Source organism: Callionymus lyra, chromosome 2, assembly GCF_982586985.1.
Source record: "Callionymus lyra chromosome 2, fCalLyr1.hap1.1, whole genome shotgun sequence".
Classification (NCBI taxonomy): domain Eukaryota; kingdom Metazoa; phylum Chordata; class Actinopteri; order Syngnathiformes; family Callionymidae; genus Callionymus; species Callionymus lyra.
The window spans coordinates 17,157,183-17,170,646 of NC_141819.1; the positions used below are offsets into that span (position 1 = coordinate 17,157,183).

At 41.2% G+C, this 13,464-nt stretch overlaps 1 protein-coding gene across 3 annotated transcripts in view; it reads left to right on the forward strand.

Annotated features, from left to right (window-relative positions):
* Positions 1-13,464, forward strand: part of tle2b (TLE family member 2, transcriptional corepressor b) — a 60,468-nt gene that overhangs the window by 40,355 nt on the left and 6,649 nt on the right. The window contains exons 6-14 of one of the 3 annotated variants that reach the window (XM_087783758.1): positions 918-992; positions 3,746-3,926; positions 5,137-5,153; positions 8,409-8,549; positions 10,052-10,105; positions 11,659-11,826; positions 12,191-12,341; positions 12,596-12,765; positions 12,840-12,916. In XM_087783758.1, the coding sequence (XP_087639884.1) occupies positions 918-992; positions 3,746-3,926; positions 5,137-5,153; positions 8,409-8,549; positions 10,052-10,105; positions 11,659-11,826; positions 12,191-12,341; positions 12,596-12,765; positions 12,840-12,916 (1,034 nt within the window). The remainder of the gene's footprint in view (positions 1-917; positions 993-3,745; positions 3,927-5,136; positions 5,154-8,408; positions 8,550-10,051; positions 10,106-11,658; positions 11,827-12,190; positions 12,342-12,595; positions 12,766-12,839; positions 12,917-13,464) is intronic. The other 2 variants (XM_087783761.1, XM_087783759.1) reach the window with 2 other exon arrangements.

Below are 13,464 nucleotides of genomic sequence, written 5' to 3' on the forward strand. Positions count from 1 at the left end.
AATCAATTTTAGTCGTTTGTCCTTCAGTTATTTTTTAAAATCAAAACTCCTCGTCGGTTATTTAAAAATGATGCCAGGTTTCCGATGCTTTAGCACAGTTTATTCCTGAACACAGTTTTATTATTGCTTATTATAATAGTTAGAAGATTAAGATGAAACTCAAGGATAATTTTGGGTATGATTTTAGATTGTGATCATTGCCAATGTAAAACTGGGTCAATGTAAACAGTGTCTTTGATTATTTTAATTCCTATAGACATAGAATCTCCTCATTTGTCCATAAAAACATTATAATCTTACTCTGACCAGCACCTCAGTCTGAGTTAAGTTCATCATAACAAAAGATGATCATTAAAATTGTTACATTCATTTTACATTCAGATTTTTTGCATTAAAGTTGAATTGAAACTGAGCAAACCTGAACCCATGAATATAATCCAGTAAAAGTGCTTTAGTTTTATGTGTCTGTGTTTGTGTTTATGTCTTCTTTCCCTGATGTGTTTTTCTCAGATTGCAGATATTGTCCTCCGAGTGTGTGTGTCCACAGATGAATGTGTGTCCCTGGAGACTGGAAGGTCACAGCACTGGCTGCTTGATCAATATTGGCCCTGTGTGTGTGTGTGAGTGTGTATGTGTGTGTGTGTGTGTGTGTGTGTGTGTGTGTGTGTGTGTGTGTGTGTGTGTGTGTGTGTGTGTGTGTGTGTGTGTGTGTGTGTGTCCACATAGAACACGCAGAATTGTTTACTTGAAACAAACAAAAATCATGCTTGAAGAGTTATTAAGATCAATCGTGGAGGTTCAGTTTAGGGAATTCAACACATGCTGCCATAGATTTGATAAAAAGTCTATTTTCTCTGTGAATTGTTAAGCTCCTCATTATATATGTGTGTGTGTGTGTGTGTGTGTGTGTGTTTCAGCACCAGCAACAGGTTGTCCAGGCAGTGGAGAGAGCGAAGCAGGTCACCATGGCTGAACTCAACGCAATTATCGGGGTGAGTCATGACAACACAGTCACACACATATGGTTGATCTATGAGCTTCTGATTGTTGATGGGATAAAAAAGCTTCATTCTCAATGTGTGTGATAACTGGGGTGATAGAGTCTTAAAAAAAATCAATAATAAACCAGTATCATTAATTGAAGAGTTGACAATGTTTTTGCCAAAACCCTTGCTGTACCCCAGATCGCTAGCAGACAATTTAATTTAATTATTTATTTGCTATTTTTTTTTTGTTAAATTGGGTCCATTGAGCTAAGCCTTATAACATATAATAGAGGTAATAGTTAAAAAGGGGTAATTTTAAGCTGTATTTCTGCAAGCCTAGCTAGTTGATAACAAGGCTAGCTACAGACATTCTGAGGTAAGATTTACCACAATGTAAAACTGTAATACAATATTCAGTACTTTAAAGACCTTTCTATGAATCTCTTTAAAATAACCCTTTACCAGATTTTTTGAAATGCTAATTAGAAGATTACAAATAATTTGTAGAGTGACCTATGGTTGATCATAAAGTTTTGTTTTTGTTTTTGTTGTTCACATTTTGAAGTAGTGTTTCTCCACCAGCCTGGTTGTGTATTCACACGATGATTCAACCAACACCGTCCACAGTTCAATAACAAATACATGAATCACAAACACAACTAAGCTTTACACAGAGGAAAACTCTGTTAGAACACGGAGCACATTTGTAGAAAGATTTTTCAAATTGCAATAGTGCAGAATTGCATAAACTGAACGTGTGATCTGCTCTAGCTGTGGCTTCACTCATCTTCTCTCGTATCACAGTGTAGCTTGTTTGGCAATAGTTAGCGTTTAGACATGAAGGTAAAGTTGGCTCGATGTTGACAGGATTGAACTTTGTGTGTAAGTAAGTTTCAAACAACGATGTGCAGAAACACAAGTATTAACCATTATAAGTCATAGATATGTGACCGTAGAACACAAACATATTAACACTTGAAAAAAGGATTTTCTAGATAAAGTACATGATTCTCAATGAAGGGGGCGAGATAGCGTTAAAAGACCTTGAATCTTAAAAAGGAAGTATAAATAGTTTTTTACAACAACTTAAAGAGTAACTAATGTAAAACTCTAAACATTTAGATGTTGAATCTTCCTCTCCAAGATGCAGTAAGTCTCTCATCATTACCATGTTTTGAACTTATTACTTTATAAAGTTCTCCCCCGTCTGAAACCTCAGCAAACAAGAGGTTACGAGAGTCCATTATGATGTAATAATGGCTTCACTCCTCCTCCAGCCAGCTGTTACAAAATATAATTTCAGTACATTTTCAAAACGTTAATCCATTTTTCAAACCTGCTTCTTCATCATTTTTAAGACATATTCATCTGCAGGTTTTCTTTTTGACCCAGAGATAACAAAAGTATTAAACTGTTTGTTATTCTGAAAATAAACCTTACTGTAAAATTCTGGTTTTATAGTTTTTGTCTCATCTATTTTGCAAAGCGCAATATCGTCCAAACAACCACGCATTTTCTTCATTTTGTGCAGCACAACTTCTTAGTAAAAACTTAAAATGTTTTCTCTTGTGGCCATTGAACTCCTGACCATTAAACTTGAAAGTCAACTGAACCGATTATTTCTAAAAGGGCCAGAGTTTTCCTTCCAAAAGTATCAGTGAAAGATTTAAGATAGTGTTGCTACTGAACCCTCCTGTTTATAAATGTTGTATTTAAAGCTCATTGTAGAGTTAAAACTCCAATAAACGTGTGCGTATTATCGTCTGAACCTCCCTCGTCGACTTCTCTGAAGCTGAAAACCGTGGAACAGATCCGTCGTGAGCGACGCTGCTCAGCATTATGCAGCTCAGGTCGCGCCTGTAGATCAAGACAAACGCTGGTGGAGACAAGATCCTGCATGAAAGTGTCACATCAAGTCCTAATAAGGAGGGAAAAACATTCTGCTGTATAAATCCAGCCGGGGTTTTGCTGCTGCATCGCTGTTGACAAATTTATCAGATCACTTGCCAACTCCGTGCCAGCGACGGCGAGGTGTCATAGATCACAGCAGGATAAACAAGAATGGAATGATAATTTGCGCGAAAGGCGGTTCCGTCTGGTTTGTGCTCGCTCACGAGTCTTAATGAAAATGTTCGAGAAGATAAAATGCATCGTCGGACTGATACGATCTCAACTTCCTGAGGAAATAATTGACACAATCAGTTCACAGAACGCAGTTTTAAAGAAAAAGCACAATTTGTTTTTTCCGTAGCGTAGAATGGCGTCTGATCGGTGGAGTGAACCGACGACACGTGTGGTCTCTTGTCTGAGCCGCGATCACATTACCGTCGACTTAAAGCTCTTTGTTCCGCGGCCTCTTCAAGCGTCGTTGTCTCGGAGGTGTCTGTGCGTGTAAGACGAGCAGCAGCTCCACACAACAGATGAAAAAAACATCATCATAATCCTTCCCTGAGGTTAATAGTCTTCCTTTATCAGGAGCCGCACTGTTCCCGCTCTTCTCCTCCTTGTTGTCTTCTCTGGATTCTCTTCATCCTCCAGCAGCTCCTTTTTCTTAACATCTGTCCTTAATTCACCTTTATCTGAATCTCTCTATCGCTCTTTATGATGGTTTTTCTTCTTGATTGTATCGCAATATTTGATGTTGTTATAGTTTTCTTCATCCCCCCCTTGTTTGCTATTAATCCACAGTGTTGTTTCTCTTCTGGTGTTTGTTTCTCGTAACCACCTCCTGTCTCTCCTCCGTCTCCCCGTGGTCGCAGCAGCAGCAGCTCCAGCACCTGTCTCACCACGCCCCTGGCATCCCGCTGACGCCGCACCCGTCGGGCCTGTCCCTGGGTGCCGGCGGCTCGGGGCTCCTGGCGCTGACGGGCGCTCTGGGGGTCTCCGCACACCTGGCCTCCAAAGACGACCGCAACCACCTCGACGCCGAACACCTGCGAGGTAAACTTCTGCGTCGCCACCTCGCCCGTCTGGGATACAATTCTGCTGGTTTTTCTATTTTAGTTTGTAGCATTTTAAAGTCAATGAATTATTGGAGGTGACAAAATTCCTCCTCGCTGCGTCATTAGAAATATTCGAAAACAAAATGGCTGACAGAAGAGATGAGGTGCAGCACAAGGGAGGAACGCATGCCTTCTATTCTAGACGAGTTAAAAAAAGTGGCCTTAATATGAGCTTTCATTGATATTTTATTGTATATGATTCAATTTAAAATACATTTTTAAAAGACTATGGATCATAAAGAACCTTTTGAAAGATGTGATAATCAGTAAAAGCAAATAAAGAAAAATATAAAAGTCCCAAACAAGGTAAACTATAACTTTAATTATAATACAAATACAACAAATAAATACAAAATAAAATGGTTGGCTGTGAGAAACATTACTACATGATCCATTAAAAAGAGATTAACTTGATATATCTTATTTTAATATACTATTTTATTTTATTTAGATTTCCTTGTTTTATAAAATAGCTTTCTTTGTTTTCTCATTTATTTTCCTCAACGTTCATATCTATTTGACAAAATACAAATCTGAGAGAGAAAGGTAAACTGACCAAGATGTCAAATTTAAAATCAAAGCAATATCTTGTGTTATGTTGTATAGAGATATTGTTTTATGGTTGGATCGATAGATGTTGATATAGATATGAACATTAGAAAATGACTTAAAATGAATTGAAAAGATCTGTTGAAAACCAGATGGATTCAACCAATGATGATTTGAATCACACGCCTGCAGTTCACTCCTCCATGTTTGCACTGATGTCACATACGTGACCCTCTGTGAACTCGCTGAACTCTCACTCACCTCCATGGATTATCTGAGATTTTCACTCTGAAAGAAAAGACTTCCTTCAAGAGCAGACTTAGGAAAGACATGTATCGGTCAGAAACAAAAGAGCTTAAAGAGGTCAATGTTCATATCTGAGTCTTACCTTATCTGTTAAAGCCTCTTCTGTATCTGCCGGTAAAACCTTCATAAGAGAAGCAACATAAGAACCTGGCAGCTGCTGAGCCGTAGAAACAATGGTGCTTTATTGGAGGATCAATCATAGTTCGTCCACATGTGGATGTTGTTGCTATTATCAGGACTGACGTCAAACCTGTCTCACCTCTGTCTCCTCTTCTTCCTCCTCGCCGTCCCAGAGGGAGCGCCCAGCAGGGTGAGTAGTGTGAGCGCCGTATATTCTGACTGACGGAGAGCATCTGTGTGTGTGATGCAGTGAGAGGAATGAAAATGAGCTGTGAAGTGGCCTTTGGGATGTGATTCTCAACAACAAGAGAAACGGATCCGAAAATGTTTCAACTCAAAGCCCTGGATGTGAACAGTTAATTGTTTGATGTCATGTTGCCTCATGTTTGCACGTGTTATTATTAAAAGTTTATAAGAATTTTGCCTTCGACTTCCAAGATCTTGTGAGGAGGATTGTGTCTTTCGAGGAGAGCATCTGAGGGACAGACTAATACCTGAAGGAAAGTTTCCGCATCAGCTAGTTTCCTTCAGATTTTTGCAGCGTCCCAAAAGACGCGTGTGGGCGGGTTTATTGCTGCTCCAGAGTCTTTACAGTAGAACGCCGGGTTCGGATTCGCCGGCGTGGGCACTTTAGGAAGTTGAGGAGGAGGAATATGATTCACAGTTATCACAAAACTACATTAAACAAAAAAAACAGGCTTGAATATACCTTTCTGCTTCTGTGGAAGGTTTTAATGTATAGAATTGACAGTCGTTCCTTATGGTCTCCATGGCAACAGGTACTGTCCTTATTCATTGAATCAGTCATACGTAGGTGATGAAGGTAAAGTTCTGACTAATCATCATCGTTTGTTGGAAAGGACTTAATGAAAAGAAAAACTGATGTTACATTTTAAATGAGGGAACACAAATAATAAATGCCAAAATTATTATTATTCTAGTATAGTTTTTAGGATTATTTAGGAACTTTTGAAGGATTTTTGTAGTGTTCTGGAGTTTAGTGTGCATTTAAGAATGTTTAAAAGTCAACTAATGTTTTAATTTAAGTGTGTCTTAAATAGATGTTGGACTCTATTGTATCATCAGTGTCTGTTTGTACAAAACTCTCTTTTCATTGAAATATTTACATCAGAAAATGATCTTAAGCCCCGCCCACTGAAAACACTTTTTGTTTTTCTGGAGATGAACTCTTGTTTACCATAACCACACCTACTCTGCTGTGATTGGTCATGCACCGTGGTTCGTCACCGCATGTCATCAATCCTGTAAGTCTCCACCTCCAAGGGATTCGTTGTATAAACGAAGCAGGGTGTGATAACAGCTGGCTGGAGGAGGGGTGAAGCCATTATTACGGCATAATGGACTCCGCACTCGTAACCTTTCGTTCGCTGAGATTTCAGACGGGGGAGAACTTTATAAAGTAATTACTTCGAAACATCTTTGTATGATATAAGTGAAGAGCGCTACTACTTGTTGGACTTGAAATGAGCCAAACATATACTTCGACTTAATCAAACTTTTCTTGAGGTTTTTAAGAAAACTTTGGTTCAATAACGGCAGCTTAAGAAAAAGGGTTTAGATATTTCCTTGACAGCCCTCCAAGAGGACCAGACCTCGTCGAGAGATCATGTAAACGTTCTCGTTGAATAATGTTGGTCACAGCTGGTGTCATGGAAGTTTTGCTTGTTAGTTACCATCTACTGAATGTCCTTTGTTGGGTGTGTGAGTGTTTTAGCGGAGCTCTGAAAAGACAGTACCACTCTGGTGTTCAATCGCTGAAGAACAAGCTCTTTCCCCGCTTGCTGAGTCTTCTTCTTATCGGACTTGATGACCCTTCAATCTCAGCGGAGAGCTGCCGGACCTTCAACCCGGAACCGAACCATGATTCATGAAGTACAGAGAGAAGAAAGTAGTTTTCAGTTCCCATCCTAATTAAATACATTTGTCCAAGGACTAGTACGAGTATTGTTTATGTCCTTCATTCAATAATAGTTGAGTGGATCTTACAAATCAGATGTCAAGGTTAAGTGAAATCCATGTTGGGGTAAATTACGGTTGGTATATTTTTCCAAAAAAGGTTTCTTTCCCAGAACGGGAAGATTATTTTCAATGCAGCAACATCATCATAACCGGAAAATAGTGGACATGACAGGGTTTAGTCTGGTTATTAAAAGCGATAGTTTGAAGACATACAGTACATCTAAAGGAGAGTTAAGTGCTAAGTTTACTATGAGTACCAAGGAATCTACAAACCGACCCTGGACCACTATTGGAGAAGGGAAAAGTCGCTTCAAAGCGATGTACATTCCTTTTATTCCTTCAAGAAACATCTTAAGACGTTTTTATTTGTTCAGGCTTTTCCTTAATTTTCTGGAACTCCTGTTGTGTTATCAGTTTTATCTTGACCTTTAAAGTATATACTTTATTGAATATTGTTTTGATTGTTTAAGCGCTTTGTGACCCTGGTCTGGAAAAGCACTATACAAATAAAAATTACTTACTTACTTACATTAATAAAAAAGTGTACACTGAAGTCTATCAGGGGTATTTTCTAATCAACAATTTAATGGTAAAATATTAAAAACATTTTTAAATAACACTTGTAATAGTCCATGTATAATTCAGTGACTATTGTGACATCGGGGGTGGACAGGTCCACATGCGAGAGGACACGAAAGATGGGTTTTCCGCGGCTCTCTGGCTTTTATAAGGACATGAAAGTGATTTAAGACGCCGTACTTCCCTCGCTCTCTGCCGTAAAAGCTAAGTGTTAAAGACTTTGCTGCCACCAAAAGAATGTTGGAGTTGAGGTGATTCTCCTGGACGATTGTTGGAAACTGAGACAGAAGAGAAGCTTCTTTGAGGTCCTTCTCTTCTCAGTCCTTCCTGTTCTCCTGCCAGGCTCCTTCCTGTGTGACTCACTGCTGTGTCCAAGCAAACTGTTCCTCTCCTTGAGGGGGGGTGGTGGGGTGACAAGTGGCCCTCAGTGTCCCCCTCAGTGTCCCCCTCAGTGTCCCCCTCCTCTCCCCTCCAAACTCCACAGAGCGAGCTGGTGTTTTTTCCAGCGTACTCAGCACCTGGCCAGACGCTGTAGTAAATATGTCGGCGCGGCTTTATTGGCCAATAATGAGAGTCGTATTTTACATGATGCTGGTGTTTTGTAGGACGAAGCTCTAATTAGCTTTTGTGTCTTCATGTGTCTGCAGTATTTAGTACAATGTGTGTGTGTTTGTACGAGCGTGGGTGTAACATTTGTTACGCCCCCAACTCTGGTGTCACGTCTCCTGTCAATCATCCGCCTCTCGATACAGAATTCAAGCCTGAATCTTTCTCTCCTCTCGCGTGTGAATGAGCGAGTGAATGAGTTCATATAATAGTACCTTTAATTCCATCCTTAATATATTGCCACAGTTTTGATTTTCATTTTTTTTTTTTACATCTGCAGAGTAAGTCGGTGTCGTCCACGGACAGCCAGCCCAACGAGGAGCGCCAGGGTCCCTCGGGGGGCTACTCGTCCTCACAGGGGGGGGCGGACGCCAAGAGGAGGCGCTGTGACGAGAAAGACTCTCTTCAGCCGCATTCATTCGTACGTCTTCTCTCTTCTCTCATTATAAGTATTCAGTAATGTGTTCATTCCTCTTAACATAAACCATGTCCTGATGTTTGTCTGGTCATGACCTCTTACCTGAAAGAGAACGCTCAAAACTACCTCAAAACAAGGGGTTTGAGAAAATATCGATACATCGAAATGCTTTACGGTTTACATTTCAACAAAGTGTGTAAAAAATATTCATATTTAAGACACAAATGTTCACAACATTTTTCGTTTGCAATTAAACTCTAGATGGCAGCAGTCATTAGGTCCCCTGCAGCTAAATGGACAATAAGATCCCAGCTGAGGACGAGAGGATACAGTCCACTCCAGCAGCTTTTAAAGCAGATGTTTTGACATATTTTGGTTTCAAAACAAATGAAAGCAGTTACACCTTCGTCAAGAGTCACATGGTCTTTAAATTCTGCAACACCAGAGTCAAGTACTTGACAATACTACAAATATATCCTTGTTACTACAGCATCACTATATACAGTATGGTATCGTGGCCCCTGTATTGTGAAGTATCGTATCTCCAGGTCTCGCTAATAATAATAATTTTTCAGGTGTAGGTAGTGATAAAGTTAATATTTAAGTTTTCAAACTCACTCATGAAAGTATCAAGAATATATGAATAGTTATAAATGGGTCTTGAAAAGGGAATAAGAGTTTGAAAGTATCTATTTGACTGTAAGATACTGATTTCAGTTTAACACTTGACATCAAAATACAAAAAGACCGCTTTTTTCTCCCATATGAATTTATATTTTACCATGTATTCTCATTTTAGATGTCACACCTGGAGAGGTTTCAGTGGTTAATTCAATGTACGCTGCACACTGAAAGGTGCTGAGCATCGCTTACTTGAAACTTTGCTTGTTTGTGTTTGACTCTTTGTTAGAAGGTTCTTCAAAAGCGAATCTTTATCTCATCGAGTGTCTTCAGTGGTCGATCCACGTTAAATCTCCCGTCGCTCCGTGTTTTCCTGCTGCTCCTTGACAGCACCTTAGTCTATTTATCTATGTCACTCTCCTCCTCATCCTCCTTTCATTCATTCATTGTTCCTCCTCAGTTGTAGTTTCCTCTCCTCCGTCTCCCTCGCTGCCTCCGTCTGTGTGTTTGTGCCAGGAGTCGTCGACTTGTTTTGGCTCCGTATAATTAGCCAGCGCTGTCACTCCACTCTCATGTCAATGGGAATATCAGGCCATGATCACATCAAAGCACAGTTGCCATGGCGACTAAGTGCCATCATTCTCAACCCAGAAAAACTGAGCGAAAGATGTCTGTTGAAGAGGGAAAATGTGCAATAGAGGAAGAAAGAGCAACAGAGTAGCGTGGTGTCGGGTGCGCTTCATACTCTCTTCATGTTCAAAGCCGGCCGGTAGTCTGAGATATTGATTCATCGATCCGTGTGTCTGTCTTCATCATCGAAGATGTGTGTGGAGACGCTTCAGCTCCAATAAACACAGATCTCACTCTTTGTTTTACTCCACCAGGACAGTGATGGAGAGAAAAGTGAAGACAATCTGGTGGTCGACGTCTCCAATGAAGTAAGCCGTCCTTTGATGGATGTTTTTCCGTTTCACGATGTCTTCGTTTGCTTCTCAAAGAAAGATTTGTTTTTGAAGGTATTTTCAGGCGTTTCGCCGGATAACATTCACGCCCACTTATCACTGTCTCTTTGGACCACAGCTGAGTGCTCTTTTCATCAAGTTATAATTACTAGAGCGAATTCTCTCCGCCCAGGAGTAGTCGGAGCATTAAACAGGCAAATGAGCTACTGAAGACTTTTGTTGTGAGCTCCTGGAGATCTGAAGATTTAAAAAAAAACTATTCATTCACTTGGAATAACGACGTTTGGTAACCTTAGATTTGTCACCTCAAACTGTCTTCTCTGCTCTATTAGTCTTTTAATGTGTAACGTTTAAAGCAGGGGTCCCCAGACTTTTTTTGCACCGCGGACCAGTTTAACGTCTGCTCTTTTTTCAAAGACCGACATCAAGATAAAAAATGGAAAAAATACACAAAACTTTAAAGTGCATGAAATACATACAGTGATGAAAAATACATCATATCATATTGCTGAATCAGCAGAATCCCTGGGCTGGTTTCTCTAAAAGAAGATGGTCACATATGGTTTTTTCAAGTTTTAATCATTTGTTTTTTGAGCAAACGTTTAAAATAAAGAGTCAAAATCTAACATGATTTTGAAGAAAATCCCAACAGACTGTAATAATTAACACAGAAAATGTAATGATTATATTTCCTCGCTTCACACTCACATCACACTCTTGAGCTTCGTTGCTTTTAAAACAGCAGCTCTCTTCTAAGAATGAAGCAGACTTTGTTGTCAAAATAAAAAAGATCATTCCTCATTTCTTCTTCCTTTATGTCAAAAGATGCAGACGTGTGTGTGTTCAGCGGCAGAAAATGAAGGGAAGAAAAATAAATTTGTTGTGATCCACCATGTTTTTTTGATAATGTGTCTCCAGAGTCATTTAGAAACTTGAACAAGTGCCAAATATTGAGAGCGACAAATGGTTCTCTGGTGTGTTCTGAGTGAGTGTGAGTGTGAAAGAGAGAGGCAGGGATAGAGAAAGAGAGGGAGAGAGAGAGAGGCTGCAGAACTAAAATGTCAGTGCTGATCACTACGGCCTTGTGAGAAGTGCTGACTTTGGCACTTTGCTTTGGGAAGTCGACGCCGCCTCAACACTGGGAGGAACAGCAACATCGACACACACACAGTGACTCACACACACCAGCGACTTCCTCTAATATATGCCCTCTCAGTCCTTCTTAAATCAGCTTACATCTCTGTAGACCCTCGGAGGAGAACATGGATTCACCACTGCAGCTCTTCAAACATCCCAAAATAAGCAGTTTCTTAATTGCTTTGCAGTGTTTAACGGCTTTTTAATCTGCTTTTTAGCGAGAGAATCTATCCTGGAATCAATTCAACCGTCACGTTTGTCTTTGCTATGCGTCTACATCGCATCATAAATGTGAAGTTAATCCATGTTTAACGTTCTAATCTTCATCCATCGAGGAGTCAGACTTGAGTGTGGAAAAAGAAAGAAATGAATTTCCTTTCACTCACATCCAGGAGCCAAACTCTCCGGTGGGCAGCCCGCCACACTCCCCCCATGGAAACGGGTTGGACCGAGCTCCCAGCATGAGGAAAGAGCTGCCGGGCTCCTCAGGAGGAGGAGAACCCAACTCCACTCCAAACTCTTGCAGCCCCACTTCAGGGAAAGCGAAGGACTCGACAACGGTACGACTTCTCCTGTCTCTCTCAGGGGCCAGACATGAGACCAGAGCCCCACTTGTGTTATAAAGCAGTGGCGGGAAATCACGCTTCCTCAGGGGCCACTTTTTATTCGGTGGGTTTTCTGAGGGGCCATTAAACAAAAGTCCTACAAAACCTCTATAGTCATATTTAGAGACTAGAAATGAAGAATATAAGTTAGAATTGTTTGTTTCTACATTAATTTTTACCTCATAAGGGCCACATACATGCAGTCAAAGGGCCACATGTGGCTCCGGTCTGTAATATCTATATGGGCCTTTTGGATAAGAATATAAATCGGATGACTTGAAGATAAAAATGTTTGTTTTTTTTTGTTTTACTTCCATAGATGGACAAATCTCAGTCCCCTTTGTCCAAGTCCGGCACACCTTCTCCGTCCCACCGTGAGGCCCACACCCCCGGATCTGGTGGAGCTCCAGGACCCAGCACTTCATGTCTGCGTCTGGTCAGCAAAGCGGCGTCTGCAGCCGACCCTCACGGTCAGAGAAAAATCAATTTAAAAGTATATTATGCAATTAAACATGTCCAGTGTTCACTTCGGAGATAAAAGCTTATCTTAACTAAATAAATACCAAACAAACAATTCTATTAGCAGCCCCCGAAAACCAAAAAAAAAGTCCAGGAGACTTCTAGTGAAGTCGGTTCATGCCCAACAAATCACATTTGAAATCCCCCAGTGTGTTCGCACTCCTCACTTCAACCCTCCCACTATCCTCTCTCCCTTCCTCCCCAGCTCTCCGCAACCCCATGTCTGTGCCCCCCGGTTCATACCCAGCTCATTTTGGCGTGGTGTCCCACTCAGGACTCAACGGAGAACTGGCCAGCCCGGGCGGCTTCGGCGGGGCCCTCACTCTGTCGCCCCAGATCAGCGCAGCAGCCAGTGCCTACTCCCGCAGTCCCATGGTGAGTGAGCTTGTGTTTTGAGTCGGTTCTGGTGCCGCTTGCGTCGCCCCACATGTTGACCGGTGTCCCTACAGGTCCCGTACGACTCCCGGCCTCACCTGCGAGCCCCCGGTCTGTCCTCCTCGCTGCCCGGGTCCTCCGGAGGAAAGCCGTGAGTGATGATCCTTGTTGAGAAACGTGAAGTCGCCGAGCTCGATCTGGTGCTGCTCATTTGAAATGAGCCCAAACTGCTGTGGTATTGATTCGCTACCAGCTTAACATCAGCGACACAACTCTGCCTTCTGGCAGCTCCAACACAACAGCAGGCCAATAAAGGGAGTCCAGCACCGTGAACCAGAGGCTCTGGTTGAATGTCTAGTGAAATATAGTTCTTTAAAATAGTGTTCCTTGGTTACAGATCTTTACACTTGATCACAGGGTCTATATAGCCTCTAGTAAATTATATAGTTGTAGTTTCCAAGGCTCAAAACAAGAACAAACTACTCCCCTAAAGTTCTCCCCTGTCTAAAATCTGGGCGAACAGAAGGTTATGAGAGAAGAGTCCATTAATAATGGCTTCACTCCTCCTCCAGCCAGCTGTAATCACGCCCCACTTTGAGTCCCTTTGGAGGTGGAGACTTCCTGGATTGATGATGCGCGGTGACAAACCTCTGTTCTTGACCAATCACAGCACAACTTTACTTTCAGATCTATACATGG